The following is an 18,767-nucleotide window of genomic DNA, read 5'->3' on the forward strand; positions in this document are numbered from 1 at the left end:
TGTGCACCAAATTTCTTCTAATTTCTGCTGAAACTTTACACTTTGTAAGCGTTCGGGTAAACATAAACTACTCCAAGAACGAGTATAATTACCACAGACTAATACTGCCTAGAGGCAAATTGAAAGGTAGAAAGAATATTCCTCCTCCATCTCTTTTCCGGAAAATCCAGAACTTTTTATCGGTACGTGCAGCACCGACTGCCAATCACACCGCGGCGAAACTTAATCTAAACAAATCACTATATTATGCTACATGAGAATGATAATTTACAACTAAATAGGTATTACACTAACATAGGATCTTATCTTCCACATTTACTGGTCTGTAGTGTTGCCTATTTATAGCGGTGAACCGCCGCTTTCAGAAGTACAGACACGCTTATGTACTTTGAGATGATCTGACCTTTTAAAACAGTACCCACATCCTTCGCACTTATAAGGGCGGTGGTTTTTGTGCACAAGAGTATGTCTGTTTAAAGCTGTGCTTCGGGAGAAGTATTTGCCGCAGACGTCACATGCGTAGTGGGACTTTATCTTGCCATTTTGGCTTTTCGTGTTGGTACTTGAAACTCTATTATTGACTGTGTTTAACGCTTTTAAAGCAAGAGAGTGTGGCTTTTTAGGCGATTTCGGAGACCTCAGCTTTCTGGCAGCTGACGAAACCGATGCCGGTGATAACCTCAAGGGACTTTCACACGAGCATGGGTATGGGGAAAAGAATTTATTGTCTTGCTCTGTCAGCACCTTCTTGCTCAATATTTTTTTCAGATGATTCTGTAATCTGAGTATATCATATCGATAAACCTTGACGTTTTGAATTTCTTGTACATTGCGAACGTCGTGAAAAGTGTTCGTGAATGAGTAAAGCTCGATAATTGTCTGAAAGATATCAAACTTTGCGGCAAGAACTTTCATAAATTTGAAGTCGACGGCATCAAAGTTAGGATAGATGGCAAAATGAATAGTAGAACTGAATGGGAACTTTAAATTCTGTATACTAAAACTTTGTTTTTCGTACGGGCTAATCGTGTTGTTTTTATTCTCACCATCGGTAATACAGTAATCTTCATTTAATCTTGCCATAAAAGTATCGTGGCTCTCTGGGATTTTCATGGTCATTATTTTTTCATTAATGTTTATCATGCATTTTTTGCTAGAAGAGAGAATAAACGATGATCTTTTTTTGAAAGTCATGAATACCAGATTTTTGCATTTATCGACGTCTTGGTTGATTATGGTTAGGTTTCTGAGGCCAACTGGTAATCTCACAAATGAATTATACCTTATATCACAATTGATCAGAAATATACTCATTAGCGAAGGTCCACAAAATGCGTCCAAGAACTCAGAATCAATTTTACATTCAATCAAAGTCAATGTATGTAGACTCGAGACTGCATTGTTCATCGCATCGGAAAATGAAAGCTTTGAACGTTTGTAACCATCATTCTGAATTGTGAATTCGCAACGCTTCAAAGTCAACTCTTCCAATTTAGTAAAGTTCTCGGTAAATGTTATGGTTTGAGTCAAGTTCGTATTAAAGTTGAGAGAATAATAGAGTCTTTTCATCTGTGTACAATTTTTAAGCAACCAGTCCAATGAGACATTACTCTCTAGAGTAAAGTTCAAATACAGAGACTCAATTCTAGTCAGGCTGCCCAAATCGCTCAATTGAGAATTATCAATGGTGTCAAAGACAATGAGATCGTAATAAACGAGCATCTTATCGTCAATATGCAATGGGATATAATCCTTCAACCTTCCCTTGAAGTAGATTATCTTGAGATTTTCGTTCTTTTTGATCATAGTAGACACACTGAAAAGGTCGACCTCGTTGCCGACTATGTTCAAAGTTTCGTAATTCAATTTTTCGACAGTTTCAAAATGCTCATAGTTGACTAGCGTGAGAATCCTCAATTTTGACTTTAAGTTTTCGGAATCTTTAATGACAGACAAGTTGTCATTACGAATTTTTAGTGCTACGCAGTGGTTTTCCAAAACTTCGTAGATTTTGTTGAATTTCTTCGTCATGATTTCTACTAAGGGAAAGACGATACGGTTGACCTTGCTGTCCAAAAGGTACTCCAGTAGAAAGTCGTATTCATTTGAATCAATGGGAAGGTCGAACCACCCGAGACCATCAGCTGCATCACCAACAGCCTTTGTCAAAGAATCAACAAGCTTCACGCACGGGAAATTGTTCAGAACTTCCACAACATCAGTCCAAACCGGTTTGACGTCTGCATTCAGCTCGTCGAACTCGAGAAAGTCGTCATTCTTCTCGTCTTTTGTCAATCCATTTAGAACTACGAGGAGCTCGCAAATGTTCAAATTTCCAAGTATCTCCTTGCGCACTTTAGACGAAGGTATTTCGATCAACAACAACACGAGATCTAAGCAGCTCACCTTGGCTGAGAGCTTTTCTTCTATCGGAAAGAATGGTCTCAACAGCATCGTGCTCCCGCTGCCGTTGATTTTTTCCTTTACGGCGTAATTCAAATATACTCTCTGATGCAAAGGTTGCACTCCAGATTTGTAAATGACTCAATGTTAAACAGACGCTTTCGGATGGATATATCTTCACCATATGAACCTTCCCGCACAATCTGTGCATTATGAAATACTCATTGTCTTTGTTCCTCTACCTGGAGATCCCGCTCGGACTAGTTGGCGCTCTGACTTCTTGCGACAAAAATGGCGTCGTGACACGACATGCTGGTTGAGCCTCGTCTAGTCCCTAGATTCACAATTAATGGCTCTTGGCTAGAGTTTCTTCATTGCTGTATCGGTTCCACTTTGGTTAAATTACAGGATAACTAGTACGGGATTGTATCATTATTACGAAGAGGTATTATTATACACATTTTACTGCACAGGCAAAAACTTCACTGTTCCGTTGTTTCTTCTGTTGTAGTCGACAAGATTGGCGTCGTCCTTTCACCAGGACCGTTATTCTTGGGTTCGATCTTGAACTCCAATCCTTCCTTTATCATTTTCTTACCAGCATTACCAGCATTACTAGTATCTCCACTCTGCTCCTGCACATCTTCGTGATCTCCATCTTCGTCGTCGTCTTCGTCGTCTTCGTCGTCATCGTCGTCGTCGTCGTCGTCATCATCATCATCGTCGTCGTCGTCGTCATCATCTTTGTTATTATTCCCGCTTCTAGTATCGTCATCATCGTCATCGTCATCATCTTCCTCGTCCTCGTCATCAGGATAACCACCAAGCTTTTCAACAATTGTGACAACGATTTCGTTCCAATCCATCATACCACCCATACCAATTTCACCGTAGCTGCTCATAACTTTCTCTGTAGGTTTTAAAATCTCAATCCACTTCATATTCTCCCTTATAACCTTCACATGCCTTTTCGTTATGACCGACGTGTAGGCAAAAGATACCATAGCGGGTGCAAGCAGAATAGGATACTGACTATTCCACGCTCGTACAACATTAGTTAACAAGTTATCGCACAATCCCAATGCTATCTTACTCAATGTATTGGCAGTCAATGGTGCTATGATAAGTATGTCTGCCCACTTTCTCAATTCGATATGCAACACCGGATCAGTTCTGTTGTTCCATGTACTCCACTCATCTTTATCTTTCCACAATAAAACATTTGCTGGGAACTCACCCTTCGACACAAAATGCTCAGCAGAGCCCGTAAGAATTAGCTGAATTGACACCTTTTCTTTGTATATTTCTTCTAACTTGTTGATTATTAGTTTTGTCTTTTTGATCGAAACTGAACCACATGCACCGAACAAGATATGTAACTTACCATCATCATGCTGAAGCCTAGCAAACACACTTAAGGGTGATATTGCGCTTGAATTTGTACCTGTTCCTGTCCCTGAAACAGAGCCCATAGCAACTGAAGCCGGCCCAGAAGCCGTCTGTGATAGATTCCCTAAAATGGTGGAATATGTGATGCCTGAGTTACTGTTTCCAGCAGAGGAAGACGATGGTGTTGACACAGCACCTGGTGCCAATATCGACTGAATAGACCCATTCAACTGCGAGCCATTTGAATTTGAGCGATACTCAGGGCTATGCTTCTTGTCCTTCAGAGGAGCACCAGCCTGCACAGTTATGTTTGAAAGGTGATTTGATGGTAGATCAAAGGCAGGCTTCAGCAGAGGATCACTATTAGAGGCCGACCCACTTCTGGATCTAGATGCCGCTGGGTGCTTTAATGTATCATCAAGGTAGAAATGAGCATGCATAGAAGAGGTCCTTTGATGAAATTGAGGCTTTGAATCAGAAAGCTTCAGATCCGATTCGTTGCCTCCTGAAGTTGAAGCATCCGACTGTATGAACTTATCCCTAGCAACTGCTGCAGCCATAGAAGCAGTGACAGCATGAGCCGCTGCCATCCCGTCATAATTCAGTGATGTATCTAGGAGTTTGGAAATAGAAGGATTTTCTTCCATCATCTGATAACACTGCTGGCTCCCTCCGATGACGCTATCTACACTACTGCAGTTATTATCACTGCTGTTGCCTATTGAGCTAACATTGATGACAGGATTTCCGTATATTGCACTTTTGCCATTCAAACCGGTATCTTGCCCCCCATCCCTGTTTTTATCTCTTTCATTATTACCAACCTCATTGGATTGGCCTTTACCATCGCTAGGATTCCTCAAAGATCTTGCATGTTGAAGAATGGGAGGAGGCGAAGGGCAACGCAAATTCGAGATTGCCAAAACACTAGGAGACTCCAAAGAATCTTTCTTCAATAGCGGTTTTGGGGATCCCAGGTCCTCATCTGTGGCCTTTGTGTTCGACTCCACATCCTTACCAGCACTATTTGCCATTTTGGCACTTACCGTATTTTTCAAAAAGGACGAAGCAGGAGCACCAGAGACTTCACCTGTATCTTTGGTAGTTCTATCAGTCTCTCCCATGTCCGAATACTTCAACGTTGTGCCCCTTTTTCTAATAAATTGCCTTCACTACACCACTTCTTTTCCACTCCCTCCACATACAGGTTCTCTTTATTACTCCCGTCAGCAGTCAAAAAAAGAGGAAAAAAATTTGAGCCACTATTAGCGGGTTCCAGAGATCACGTGCGCTCTAGCGTTATCTTGCATTGATATGTACAGATAGTATAGACAAGGATGGAAATAATCCATTATACATACAAGAAGATTTCGGGTTCATCAGAAGAAGATCTGGTAAAGCTCCTCCAGCCCGTCTTCCTTGGACTCGTCGTCGGTGTAGCCCAGACTATCACGGACTTCGTCGCTCTTGAGGAAGTCCCATTCTGGGCCCATGAGATCCCATTTATTACTCAAATTGACTTGATCGATGCCAACTTCATTGATGGCCTTGATGTAAGTCACAGTCTTATCGATGATGTGTTTCCAGTAGTCAATTTTGAACCTTGCTTCGTCGTCTCTAGTGCTCCAAAAACTTTCAAAATCGTATACGTTCCTCAACAACTTACAGATGAAAATCAAAAACTTGAAGTGACTTTGAAATTTACCATATGAAAGGAGCGGGCTTTTGTCGGACATAGAAATATAGAAATCTGTGAGAAACTCGTTGATTGATAGCAAGCTCTTCATCAAACCCTTCATTTTCTGAAACTCTGGGTCCTTTGTGGACATCCCATCAAGGCCATAGCAGAGGTATTTTTCAGCATCGTAAAGTGAAATATCGGAAAACTTCAGCGAGTCGTTTTTAGTAAAGATTTCTGTTGAAGGTGGTTCAAAGCCCATCTTTTTAGGTTTTGTGTTGAAAACAGAAAGGTAGCAAAATATGAGTTTATTACCAACGAGCATGAATCTCGAAAAAAGTGTTCTCATAGCGACCATCAACTTAACCGCTTGCTTGTGGTAAGAAATTTTCCCATTAGATATTTTTTTCATCAAGGAGAAAGTCACAACCAAGCAGTAAAATAAATGACACTCACTCTTTGCCTTGAGCTCTTCCACCAAGGCGCTGTCGCTATCGTTCAGCTGGATTGGCAATTCATCGATCTCATCGACCGAAAGTCTTAAAATGAAAAGTAAGAGTTGGTAGCAGATCACAAAATCGGCCTTGATCACCAGTGAAAATAAGTACTGCACCGGACCATAAGTCGTATCGTTGAGTAGCTCGTCAAAGGGTTTAAATATGGAAAGTAGTTTGGCTGCAAAGTTGGCAAGATCAATGATTTCGTTCAACGTGATGGGGTCGGTAGAGTTGAAGGCTGCAACGACGTTTCTCAAGTACAAGACGATTGGCTCCCAGTACTCATATAGCCTTGGGATGCAGTAGCGGTAGTCTATTTTTAGCGGTTCACCCATGTAGAGTGAGGTAATTGAGTCCATGAACTGTAGTACATTCCACGCTGCCCGGACGTCGTCCTCGGTGTGGTTGTCGAACTGGTCGCAGCGAATGTGTATGCCCAAGCTGAATGCGATATCTAAGGCAATGTTGAAAAATGTGGAAGCGTTTGAGGTTGCTGACACCGAGTCTAGAACGTAAAAGTTGATCCGGTACAGGAGAAAGGCCAAAAGGAGTTCAAAGGTTGGCTTCCTCCTATAGTCGGCGAAACACATACATTTGAGGGCAGTGTGACCTATGAGATCCACAGAGATGGTCATCGTATATTGGAAGTTTGCCGTCTCGTCCATTTCAGTCACTATCGAGACCAGCTGGACGATGCAGAAGATGTTCGCCAAAACGGCGTACGCAACTCCGACGTTGGGCCCCACAGCCGGGCTTTGGTAAAGGTAGCCCTTCTCATTTGCAGGATCCTTGATAAAATGGACATCCATGAACCGGGAGAGGTTCGCTACTGGAATGAACATGCACAACATCACACTTTTGTCCTGGTCAAAGTAGGCGATACGCTCCTTGATGGCGTCGACATTCGGGAGGATGAGCTGAGTGATGAGGGCATCGATCTCGGTTTTGGTGTAGCTGCCACTCAGGATTCGGAGCTCCTCGTTCGTGGACTGAGTCTTCCCGGTCTCCTCCGCATCCTCCTCGAAGAGACAAGGCATCATCAACCGAAACTTTTCAAAAAGCTTGTTGTTGCTGAAGATCGCATCGAGGGAGATCGGAGATAGGTACCGAATGCTGTCTCCGTTTTTCACAAACAAGGGCCGCTTGTAGTGCAGCGTCTGGAAGTTGCAGAGGAAGCTCTGCTCCTTGCGGAGCACCAAGGAGTCTCCATCTTCGTTCTTTGTATTTGCGTCTGCGTCCAGTGTCGTTTGCGACTCCGTCGAGGACGGGTCTAGCTGGCCCGGATATAAGCGCTGTTCGCTCCGGACGGACAGCCCGCTTACACCGAAGAGGTTTTCCATACCGCCGTCCGCCTCTAAGAGCTCCTCCAGACCCTCGGGCTGAGGTAGGTCATCTAGATTGACTGTGTACGTGCACGTCTGGACCAACCCCGACTTCACACACCTTGTGCAGGGGGTCTTCCGATCGCATTTCACCTTTCGCCGACGGCAGTTTGTGCACACAAACGATGGCCGGCTGGGAGTCAATTTTGCGCCGGCAACGCCGCCGCTGCTGATGCTGCTACTGTTACTGGTGCTGGGCATCTGCTGCGTCTATGGCCAGCATCCCAATTGCGGACGCCCGGCTCCCACATCTCCTCAGACGATAAGCAGATAAATGTACAACAGGATTCTATTTAAACCCAACGGGTCTACGTAGCTACAAAGAGTGACACAACGCTAACAAACTGCCGCTGCACGGACCAGCCAGCGGCAGAGCCTTGCGGAGGCTCGAAAGGGAAGGCAGACAATGCGGAACGGTCATGCGCCCTGCAAGCCAGCCGCACCCCCTGCAGCTTATCGGGCCTCGTATACTGGTGGGGCCCCCGACGGAAAAGACGAGGGTAAAGAGAGTGACGAGGCCGTCATGGGGAGGCGATGGGCAAGCGGGCAGTGCTAGGCGCAGTTCAGTTGATGAACCAGGTGCAGTCCACGTACGAAAAGTGTGTCTCGAACTTGTCGATGTCGAAATCGTCCGTGTCCGTGCAGCCCTCGGTCTCCTCGAGCTGCTTGACGGCCATGACAAAGTACTTGTACAGCGTGTAGTAGATGAAGTTCTGCGAGATGAGCGACTGCGAGGTGTTGAAGAAGAAGCCAATGAGCAGACGTATCATGGCTGAGGGGTTCTCCGAAAGGGCGTCCACGGAGCGGCTGAGCGACATGATGTCAGGCCCAAACTTGAGCTCGAGAGAGACGCCGTCTAGCGAGGACGAGTACTGGCTTGCAACGAAGTAGTTGGACAACATCTCGGACTGCCCTCTGCTGATGTCAAAGAGAAAATTGAAGTTCTCATTGCTGTTACTCTTCTGCTCGCTGCTATTGGCGCCACTACCGCTGCCGCCGTGCTTGCCACCAGCGCCTTTCCTCATGCCGGTGCTGTGGCTATATTGAGTTTCTTCACTAGAATAATTTTTTTCACTATTGTTTTCGTGCTCGCTGTTTTTTCCATTTTTGGTGGCTTCTGCGTAATTGATGTTATTACTAGTACCATTATTGTTGTTGTTGTTTTCATTGTTACTATTATTATCACCACTATCCTCATAATGATCTGGGCTCGCACTCGCCTTCCGCTTACCACTCCCTTTGCCCTCGGCATGTTCTCTCTCCGCATCGAGCTCCTGCTCTCTCTCTCTCTTTCTGATCACAATCATTCTGCACATGCAGCTTGTCAACGTGTAGATGATCCTTGTGAAGATCTGGATCAAATCGAACGAGTATTTTTCATAAAATGACTCATCCTTTTCGGAGAACATAGAAACAAGCATAATATTCAAGTCGATCAACGACACAATGGAAAGTTTGATACACCGCTCAAATAACCTTTTATCTAACTCCCTGAATTCTTGCAGCATACTCTCATAGTTTGGGTTTGTAATTGCATTGTTGTTTTTTTTATAGTTCTCATAGGTTTTGATGAAGGAAAAATAACTATTGTAGTATAGAAATAAGAGAAGATTCAACGCACGGATTGAGGTTGCAACTCCAACTAAATCATTTTTCTTGATGCAGACACTCGTAGGTACCAGCTTGTTTACAATGAAACTCTCAAATTCAATCACAAAACGCTCATATTGGATGATAGAAACATCGTCCTTTTTGGTGTTGCTTTTGTTTGCCAGAGTGAACGCCTTCCGATAAAAGTGACATATACTCGCGCAGTTGGAATCGACGAATGGGGTCACGTACATATTGTCCATACCCGAACTGATCAATTGAGGTATACCCGAATTGAAGGAACTGAAAGTGTCTATGAACATCACCAAATTCCACATGTTATGGAAATCGGAGTCCTTGAAGAATTTCAAATATTGATGTTTTGATTCATCGGCAGGCTTTGTGCCTCCGTAAACACCGAGGTTGACAGCCATATAAATGGCCATTACACCATAGTTCAACCCAACTCCAGTACTACCGGACTTGAAATTGAAACGATGAGTGTAGGAGATCATGAATAAAATTACCAAAGTACCCAACATTGGGATGTTGAACTTTTGAGATAAGTCAGTCTCATGGAGTATTAACTTCAAAAAGGAGTTCAACAAATCTGTCTTGTGATCGGTGGTTATGTTTTCATAATCTAGTAAAGTTTTGTAGTCAATTTCATCTGGGGTCGTTATAACGTTTTCACTCTTTGGTAACCCGAACCTCAAGATGGCCAGAACTAGCAAAATTTCACTTGAATCATCGTCTGACTCGATTTTGACAATTTCAAGTTTATTTGACTCACTTTTTACAAAATGATCATCAAGCAGCTGATCAATCAAAGCTCTAGGAACAATTGGAACAGAAATGGTCAACACTTCCTTTGATCTGGCCATTGTAGTTGCAAAGTTGTCATAGTTAACAAAATAGTTCTCCAATAACTTACAAATCAATTTGAATTTAGCGAGTTTTAAATCGGTCAAGCTTAGATTCTCATTGACAGAATATTTCTCAGAGAGAAACACCTTTTCAAGGGCCTTTCTGTAGATTTCAACAGAAAAGTACGATTTCCATTTATTGAGATCGTTTTCTATTTTTGGTAAAGACTTCTTGAATAATCTTCCCATGTAACTGTCGACCTCTGTATAACTTGTAATCGATGAAGCACCTAGTTGTAGATTGAAGGAATCCAATGCTACGTTGGAAGACGTCTGCAGAACGGGCTTGAGAGGTATCTTGGGAATCAGTTTCAATCCTTTCAAAGTTCTGGAGCTTGAAATACTTTCATCGTCCAAATAGAACCTCAAATGCTCTATTCTTGTTTTCAACTGGTCGATCTCGTCATTTTGAATGTGCGTGAGCTTTAACTGCTCTAAAACCATTAGTAGGTTAGTGAATTCATGGGAGGGCGATGAAGAGTCTACGGACGAAGCAGAAACGGCCGTACCGCTGTTAGTGAGGCCTTGGGGCGGCTTCAGGATAAGGTCATTCTCGAATTTGAAACGATCTTGGACCAGGCCATCGCCGTTGGCACCTGCACCTGGGTTGTCGGAGGAGAGTCCAGTGGAGGAGGAAAATCTGGGCAGATCCTCGTTGGACGAGTCGTTATCGTGGCGCCGGATTTTGTTGGAGTCGTCGTTGTCGTTGGCGGCATAGACACAGACAGAGTAGCCGTGTCTCTGGCAGCTCCCGCAGATGGGCCTTTCTCTGTCACACTTGACCTTTCTGCGCTTGCAGCTCATGCAGGAGATGGAGATCCTGTTTCTCCTCTTCTTTGCGGCCACGTAGTCTGGCGGAGGCTGGGAGGTGATCTGCACAAGCTTGTTGGTGGAGCTATCCAGCAACGTAGTGACAAACTGTCGGTACGGCTGCTGGTGGTGGTCGAGGGCAGACTTGCTTGCGTCCTGCTGCTTGTGCAGGTCCAGGTCCTGCTTGTGCATGCCGAAGCCGACGCTTATCTGCGGCGACGAGCCGTTTTCCATGTTGCTCGTGCCGCCGGCGCCGGCGCTGTTGCCACTGCTGCTTGCAGACAGCGCGTGCAGCCCGGCAGAGATGCCGTTGCCGGCATAGAGCTGTCCGCTGGCAGCCGGATCGTACTGGAACATACCCACCGACGACTGAGGAGGCGACATCTGGGCGTACTGGTAGTACCGGTAGGGCGGCTGCGCCTGCGGGTGGTACTGCTGCAGGTACTGCGGGTGGTGGTGGTGGTGGTGGGGTGGGTGCTGGTTCTGGCTCTGGCTCTGCTGAGCCTGCTGAGCCTGGCTCATGTCGCCGTTGCTACTCCACGCCGTCGGCACGGGGTACCCACGGTTGAAGCGGTCCATTGTGTGTTGGCAGGGGAAGAGGGGGCAGCAAGAGAGACTGCGTCGGGAAGAGGAAGTAAGAGGTGCACGGACCAGGGATAGAAACAAAAGGACCAGAAACGACCAGAAACGACCACAAGGAAACACAGGATATCAACAAAAGGAAAAGCAGCAGCGGGATCCACTCTATATCTCTATTTGTCTGCTTTATCTCCGCTTGGCAAACTAGTGTGCGTGGGTGCTGGCTGTAGGGCGGTGCGGTGTGCTGTGTGTCGACGTGCGCGTGGCTGCTCAGCTGCTCACCGCTGCTTCGTGGCTCTGCACTCCCCTTCTACGTTTCTGCTGCCCCGCCTACATCCATGCCTATGTCCTCCTCTCTCGTCTCTGGCCTCCGTGAAGCGACGGCAGCGCCTGCCTCGACGACGCCGTTGGCCTCCTTTCTCTGCTTTCTTTTTCCATTTCTCATTTTCCCATTTTCTCGTTTCGCTTCTATTTTTTCCTCCCTCACCCCTGCCCCCCTCGGTTAACGCATTTTTCCACCCCGGGCAGCCTCTCAGGCGGCGGCAATTTTCTACCTCGGGCCCCGCGGGCCCCGCCGCCCGCCGGTTGGAGCAGCGCTAAGCTTGCGGTCGCGCCCGGCCACAATAGCGGCCGACCACCGCGGCCGCCCGCCGACCAGCCAGCGCGGCGGCGCGTGGATTTAAAGCCGCCGGATGGGGCAGTGGGCCGGGGACAGGGGGCGCCAACGTCGCCGGGCTATTGTGGGCGGCCAAGGTGGCGGACCCGTGCACCCCTGTCGGGACACGCCCACGGCCGAAGCAGCAGCAGCAAAGGGTGCGGGCGGCACGGCTCGTCTGGCCAGGATGGCTCGTCTGAAGGCGAATGCCGCTCGTGGTAACACGTTTACATATTAACTATACTATACTATACTATACTATACTCTACTGTAGGAATCTATACATACACAGGGGCGGCGGCGCTGCGGCTCAGCGGAGAACGTCCCGCAGCCGGAAACTTCCCCGTGTCTGCAAGATGCGGCGCTCAGCTTCCATCTCGTCACGGCTCACCACTGGGCCGTAGTCCCCCTCGTAGATGGTGGCCCCGCTCTTGCGCCGCAGCTCCACAAGCCCGCACTCCCAGCTCTGCAACACTTGCTCGCTGCTGGGGCGCTCCTCCGGGGTCGGGTTGATCATCCAGCTCACAAGCTTGTCCAGCGTCGAGTTGCCGTCGTAGAACCAGAACGGCGTCCAGTACTCGATCTTCTTGCTCAGACTGTCGTCCATCGTGTTCACGATGCTCCTCTGCGCACTGCTGCCTGTGCCTGTCAGCATGCCGTTTTTGAAACTGCTGTTCACCGGCTTCATGTACGACGAGTACAGCGACCCGGACCCAGAGAGATCCGTCCTCGTAGTGCTCTCGCTCTCCAGGTTGCCGCTGAAAATGCTGTCGCCGTTGGTGTTGAGCACCCCGCTGGCACTGCTGCTGCTGTTGTTGTTGTTGTTGCTGCCGCTGTTGCTGTGGTTGACAAACCGGGCACACTCCGAGAGATCGCTGCTGCTCAACTTGCCCGCGTCCGTGAGATCTCCAGATCTCAACTTCTGCCAAGGCGTGCCGTTGTCCGGGAGAATCACGTTCGCCGCAACTTCAACCATAATCAATCCAACACTGAATATGTCCGCAGCAAACGTGTACTCGTGTCTCGATATGATCTCCGGAGCAATGTACTCCCGGTCCCCCTCACGATCGAAAAACGCAGGTATAGGCAGCTTAACGCCCACCCCAAAATCGCCAATCTTGAGTGTGCCGTCAAACGTAATGAAAATGTTGGCCGGTTTTAAATCCAAGTGCAAAATCCCATGCGAATGAATCCATTTGAGACCCATCATCACCTCAACCAGTATCTTCCAAACTCTCCATTCGTCTAACCGACTTCTCGAAAGTTCACACTGGTTGATTAAAAATTGATCTAGTGATCCATTCTCACAATAATCAGTCATAATGTAGAGGTGGCTCTGTATTTCCCACGCTGAAATTAGCGTGAGAACATAATCCCCACCATCATTGACGAAAAGCTCTTCATTTTCCTTACCATTTCCACCATCACTATTGCCTGAGATGCTCATCTGGCGACTATTGTCATTGTAGCTGCCCATATTGCCATCTTCCTCATCATCATCGCCTACCCTACGTAGGGCTTTTAAAATCTTCACCTCTTCTAGTTTCCTTAGTCTAGTTTTAGGCCCTGGCATTCTTTGCTTTGTTCTTTTAACAGCATATTTCACGCTTTCAAATTGAACTTCGTAAACAATAGAAAATTCACCTTTACCCAACAGCGCACAGTTCCCAAATTTGGAAAGTAAATGGTTATCAATTTCGGGGTTATGGGTGGTCAATGAATTAGTCGTCACAATTGTATCAGAGCTAGCACAGTACATGTCCTTCAGAGTACTCTTACTATCATTTCCAACCATAGGAGTCGATGTCATCATGTTCGTTTGCCCATTGTTATCGGAAATTAGGGAAGAAGTAGAGCAGATAGAGCCACTTCTAGCATCGTTCAAAAAGCTTAATGCATGTTGTTGCATGTTTGGTGATTTTCCAAAGGTCGATTCAATCGGTGTATGTGGAGAATGATGGTTTCTTCCATTTGAACCTTCCTTTGGTAATCCAACTAGCAAGGAAGCAGGCATATTTGGAGGCGCAAATACCGGTATTTTGGTGCCCATGGTATTGCTAGTGTTGTTATTATTATTATTATTGCCACTTTCTCTGATCAAGTTCACGCTTGATGATGAGGATACTCTTGGGTTCAACGATTGGACTGAAGGATTTCTAGAGTTTGCGCGTTGCCAGTAACTACTACCACTGCTTGGTAGATTACTGTTAGCATGGGTGTTGTTGTAGTTATCAAAATTGTTGAACTTGTTGTAAAATCCAATACGTCTCGTAGGAGTATCATTTAACTTCCCACCACTACTATTACTCCCTACGCTTCCAACGCTGTTGAAACTCTCAGGAGTATTCATGGCCGAGCTATCCTTGACACTTTTCACGCTTGATAAATTGATCGCCATATTTGATTTTTCTCGAGGAGTGCTTGGAATTTTTTCTGACTCATCCCACATCTTAATATCATCATCATCATCGTCGTCGTCGTTTCGGCCATTATTGTCAATCTCATCATCAGATATCGAATCGTTCATCTTCTTCAACAAGTCGATCTTTGAATGCTCAGCGCCGGCCAAATCTTGATGATCCGTGAATATCGAAAGGTTGTTATTACCTTCGTTGTATAGATCATCAAATTCATTAGTAAACTTCAGTAGGCATTGTTGTAGATCTGATGTGTTAATAGCAGGAGCCTGAGGTTGTGGATTATATTGATTGGACGTGAAAGGACCTGGATATTTATATCCCGACAAATTGTGCTTTGAAACGGTCGTGTTGTTAGTAATATTAGACAAGTTTTTGAGATAACTCGTTTCATTTGCAGTTGAATTGAAGGAAGTGTTGTTGGATAATGGAGTAGAAGAAATGGTCATATTGGTCATCGTATGTGCAGCCGTAGTTGTAGTTGCAGTTGCCGGAGCAGAAGTAGATCCTGAGATCTGGTGAGAAGATCTCATTTTTTCTATTTCAACAACTCTTGGGGGCTTTTTACATGGTGTTTCTGGAACGGTATGCTTTGCACGGCGGAAAGTTGTCAGTCCACTTTTACTCTGAAGACCCGTCGAGTTGAATGCAGTCTGAAGTGGCTTCACTGAACTAAACGTTGAAGGGGCTGCAAAAGTGTTGATGTTGTTGCTTGTGTTTGAGATTGAGGATTGCAAATTCGAAGGCGGAATCATGGAATTTGAGTTGCTAGTTTTGATCGAGGAGGATACCGACATCGAGGTGGAGTTCATGTAGTTATTTGCAAGCGAGCCCGTGGTGATCGGACGATTGGATAGCGAGCTCGAATTTGACATTGGCATCGAGGTCGAGAGCACATTGCTGCTGCCGTTGTTCGACGCAGGCTTGTTATATGCGTGTTTGGAAGGAGAGGTATCATCCACCATTAAGTCAAGATCATGATCCAGGTTGAGGCTGGCTGAGATTTTCGACTTTGATTTAAATGGGGTGTTGTTATTTATGAATTTGTTCAAAGTAAACGATTTGGTTTTTTTTGCTGATTGTACTTTTATGTTCGGGGGTGAGCTTTCGGACTGGATGTGACCGTCGAAATTGGAGGAGGCCGCATTGCTTGAAATTTTGTCTTTATAATGTTCCAGTTGTCTTTCCAACTTTTTCTGCATGTCTGAACCTCTTCTATTGGTGCAAGTGTGGTTGTTATTGGCAATATTGTGGGTGCCAAATATGCTCGAGTATTTCACTCTTGTTGGTTTATAGTTTGTTTTACTCCGTGTGGATTGGGTGGATAGCGGGAGATCCGACAGGTTCGAAGAGTCGGAGGAAGACCGGGTTGCAATAACCGTGGATGCCGAGCCAGGGGCTGAGGTAGTGGCTGAGATGGACGAAGCCGGGGCTGCAGCTGCGGTGGTGTTGTCAAAGGTTAGCTCGTTAAAGCTTTTCAGCATCTCGTCGTTTTTGGAGGAAGTGTTTATCACGCGTTGGGTGCTGGGACTTGTCTCGAGGGAGAGGTTCAGCAAGCCCGTACTTCGGCGAAGAGAGACCCTCTGGTGGCCCGCTATGCTGCTGGTCTGGCTCGTTGTTTTGGCCAACTTGGTGTAGTCTGCATCCGAAGGCGGGTTTGAACGGGTGTGCCTATGGCGGGGGTCCTGGGGATCTCGAGAGTCCTGCTGGGCGCTGTGCGAGCTGCTCTTGTGCTTCGACTTGGTGGCGGATCTGTTGTGCATGGGCGTGGAGCACGCGTAGCTGTGGTGGTCGTGGTGGTCGTGGCTGCCGTGGCCACTGCTGTTGCCGTCGTCGAAGTCGCTGTCGTACTCGAAGTCGCTGTCTACGTAGTCGTCGGCGAAGGCGCTGGCGCTGGCGCCGGCGCCACCCGTTGCCCCAGCGGGCTCCATCGGACTGGCTATCAGAAGCATTCTGTTCTTTATCTTGTTTGCGATCACGCTCTTGTTCATGGTCTTGATTTTGCTTTTATTTCGCAGCGACACCTTGCCGTCTTCGTGCGCATGCCCGTGCTGATGACCGCTGTCTGTGCTGCCCGGCTTGCTGGAGCTGCTGCTGCTGCCGGTCTTGTTGTTGTTGTTGTTGTCGTCGTCGTTTGGCGAGTTCGGGGAATGCAAGAGTCTCTTGCGCGTGTTCTGCGGGAACGCCGTCTTGTTCAGCGCCGACGGCGTCATCTCTGACAGGTGCGACGTGTGCCTGCTCATGGTGTGTGTCCTTCTTCTCCTTCAAACACTGTGTCAGCGTGCGTCAGCGTGATAAACAGACACGCCCTTGTAGCCTATAAGTGGAGCAGCTGGAGAGCAAACACGAGGCACAATGCACCAAGGCGTATGTCGGCAAGCTGTCTTTGCTCAGCACACCACAGAAGACCACAACACTCCAGAGCCCTCCGGACCACGCACACCATTCTTCTTCCGTCTGTTCGGAACACACCCAGACCGACCATGTGGTTACTGGATTAGCAGGCCCTGCGCAGGCCCGCCCCAGCCAGCCAGCCAGCATCAACAGAAGGCACGCCAAAAAAAGAGGTAAACAATGTCCGCATGCAGCACACACAATGCGCCGCCGGCTCGTCTTTCCTGGGCCCCCGCCACCGCCGCCGCCCGCGTTCCCAATCGGGAAGCCCGGCGTAAAAAGGGCAACGGGGCAACACAGGCGCCCGCGACGTGTCTTTTGTCGCAAACGGGGAGGCGCGTGGCGGGGGTGGAAGGCGCCCGTGCACCGGGACTTTGCAGCGCCACCACCGCCGTGGAGGGTGAACAAATTTTCAGCGGCGAGAAACAGTCCTGTGTCAACGACAGACGGTCTCGCTGGGCCAGTGCCAGCAGAGGGCGTGCTCGTCGGTTTTGCTTATCTGGCTTATTTGCTCTCGTCGTACTCTGGCCCTCGGGCGTCGTCTAGGCTTATCTCCAGCTGCCAGTTTTTCATTCCCTGTTGCCCTCGGTCGTTTTCTTCTTCTGTCTGCACGTTTGCCTGCTTGCCTGTTCCCTCTTTAGATCCACGTCTAAGCACCCCCACGCCCTCGAACACCCTCGCACACAAGAGCACACAAGATGAATCCCGCAGTCACCAACCTCGTGTTGATGCTTGTCGCCATGCAAGTGTCCAAGAAGCTCGACTTCGAAGACCCAACCACGCTCTTCTACGTCAGACTGGCCTTCGTTGTCGGGCAGTCGTTGACGCTCCTCATCTACCTGTATGTCCGCTTCACCATCGTGAAGAAAAACGACTTGACGACCTTGAAGTACTTGGACGCGCCAAACAAGATGGCCGGCGAGTCCGAGTCCAAGTTGATCACCACCACCGTCAAGGACTACGACTTGAAGCAGATCGACTCCGCCATCAAGGGCGTCTTCACAGGCTTGGCCATGACTGGTTTCATGCACCTGTACATGAAGTTCGCCAACCCATTGGTGATGCAGTCCATCTCCCCAGTCAAGGGCGCGTTGGAGTCCAACATAGTCAAGATCCACCTCTTCAACACCCCCGCCGTGGGCGACTTGAAGAGACCGTTCAAGGCTGCTCCTTCCATCCTCTCCGGCTTGACCGGTGGTGACGTCAAGACCGACAAGTCCTCTATTGAAAAGGCTGAAATTGCTGGTACAGGCGGTGTCAAGGAGGAGTGATTTAGTCGTGCTGCCGTCCCCAGCCGACCCACCTGACCCATAATATAATAATTATTCCTTATATACATATACTACAATAATACTCATAATATATTGGTGTAAACCTGTAACCTTACCCTGCGGCCTCTCTCACATGATGGCTAGCAACACAAACAAAACGATATAGCAGCAGCCGGTGATTATGCTCAACCAGATCACGTAGTTCCCGCTCGTCTTGAAATAGTACTTGTTGTCTACAAACACATGTCCGTTGATGGTCTCCGTCTCCGTATCCGCTGTGTGCGCAGGCACGTAGTCTTTGTACCAGTCGCCCCGGCTGAAGTCAATGAAGTAGAGATCCATGTTGCTCGCCCGGTGGTACCCAATCACGCAGATTAGCAACGAGTACACCTGGAACACAAGCCCAATGAACATGAACTCTTTGGAAAACAACTTCATCACCAACAAGCTGAACGACAGACTGCCAATGCACGTTCGTATGTATGCTCCCTGATACGTTCTCTGGTGGGCTCGAATGTCAAGCTTCTGCGCCTTCGTCAACCTTTCGTCTAATCTAGATGGCCGACGCATGATCTCTGGCATCTTGTCCCTCTGTGCAGCATACGGCGTGCTTCTCGACCTCAACTCTTGCCGTCCGCTGACTCTATCCATCGTCTCGAACTTGTATGACAGAACTTATCTCAAGTCTTAATCCAAAACCACCCACCTTAAGCTTATCAGAAGCCACGGAAAACAATCCCGATTAACAAAGAACCTGTGGTGATTCATGCTCGCTT

The 18,767-nt window shown here is 47.4% G+C and overlaps 7 protein-coding genes across 7 annotated transcripts; 1 reads left to right on the top strand and 6 right to left on the bottom strand.

Annotated features, from left to right (window-relative positions):
- Positions 1-205: 205 nt before the first annotated feature.
- Positions 206-2,549, bottom strand: PICMEDRAFT_15158 (hypothetical protein). Its single transcript, XM_019160690.1, has one exon. It carries the CDS (start codon positions 2,452-2,454, stop codon positions 340-342), a length of 2,115 nt encoding a protein of 704 aa, XP_019018284.1. The 5' UTR covers positions 2,455-2,549; the 3' UTR covers positions 206-339.
- A 218-nt stretch (positions 2,550-2,767) lies between these two features.
- Positions 2,768-4,968, bottom strand: PICMEDRAFT_15159 (hypothetical protein). Its single transcript, XM_019160691.1, has one exon. The coding sequence runs from the start codon at positions 4,914-4,916 to the stop codon at positions 2,886-2,888; it is 2,031 nt and encodes a 676-aa protein (XP_019018285.1). The 5' UTR covers positions 4,917-4,968; the 3' UTR covers positions 2,768-2,885.
- Positions 4,969-5,171: 203 nt separating this feature from the next.
- On the bottom strand, positions 5,172-7,550 carry PICMEDRAFT_10197 (hypothetical protein; the record flags this gene model as incomplete). The annotated part of the gene is made up of 1 exon (XM_019159646.1): positions 5,172-7,550. One exon carries the CDS (start codon positions 7,548-7,550, stop codon positions 5,172-5,174), a length of 2,379 nt encoding a protein of 792 aa, XP_019018286.1.
- A 362-nt stretch (positions 7,551-7,912) lies between these two features.
- On the bottom strand, positions 7,913-11,254 carry PICMEDRAFT_10198 (hypothetical protein; the record flags this gene model as incomplete). The annotated part of the gene is made up of 1 exon (XM_019159647.1): positions 7,913-11,254. One exon carries the CDS (start codon positions 11,252-11,254, stop codon positions 7,913-7,915), a length of 3,342 nt encoding a protein of 1,113 aa, XP_019018287.1.
- An 864-nt stretch (positions 11,255-12,118) lies between these two features.
- Positions 12,119-16,790, bottom strand: PICMEDRAFT_15161 (hypothetical protein). Its single transcript, XM_019160693.1, has one exon. The coding sequence runs from the start codon at positions 16,567-16,569 to the stop codon at positions 12,220-12,222; it is 4,350 nt and encodes a 1,449-aa protein (XP_019018288.1). The 5' UTR covers positions 16,570-16,790; the 3' UTR covers positions 12,119-12,219.
- Positions 16,791-17,208: 418 nt separating this feature from the next.
- On the top strand, positions 17,209-18,030 carry PICMEDRAFT_15164 (hypothetical protein). The gene has a single exon (XM_019160694.1). It carries the CDS (start codon positions 17,419-17,421, stop codon positions 17,989-17,991), a length of 573 nt encoding a protein of 190 aa, XP_019018289.1. The 5' UTR covers positions 17,209-17,418; the 3' UTR covers positions 17,992-18,030.
- A 78-nt stretch (positions 18,031-18,108) lies between these two features.
- PICMEDRAFT_15165 (hypothetical protein) lies at positions 18,109-18,618 on the bottom strand. Its single transcript, XM_019160695.1, has one exon. It carries the CDS (start codon positions 18,571-18,573, stop codon positions 18,121-18,123), a length of 453 nt encoding a protein of 150 aa, XP_019018290.1. The 5' UTR covers positions 18,574-18,618; the 3' UTR covers positions 18,109-18,120.
- Between the last annotated feature and the right edge of the window lie 149 nt (positions 18,619-18,767).

Source organism: Pichia membranifaciens (assembly GCF_001661235.1).
Source record: "Pichia membranifaciens NRRL Y-2026 unplaced genomic scaffold PICMEscaffold_2, whole genome shotgun sequence".
Classification (NCBI taxonomy): domain Eukaryota; kingdom Fungi; phylum Ascomycota; class Pichiomycetes; order Pichiales; family Pichiaceae; genus Pichia; species Pichia membranifaciens.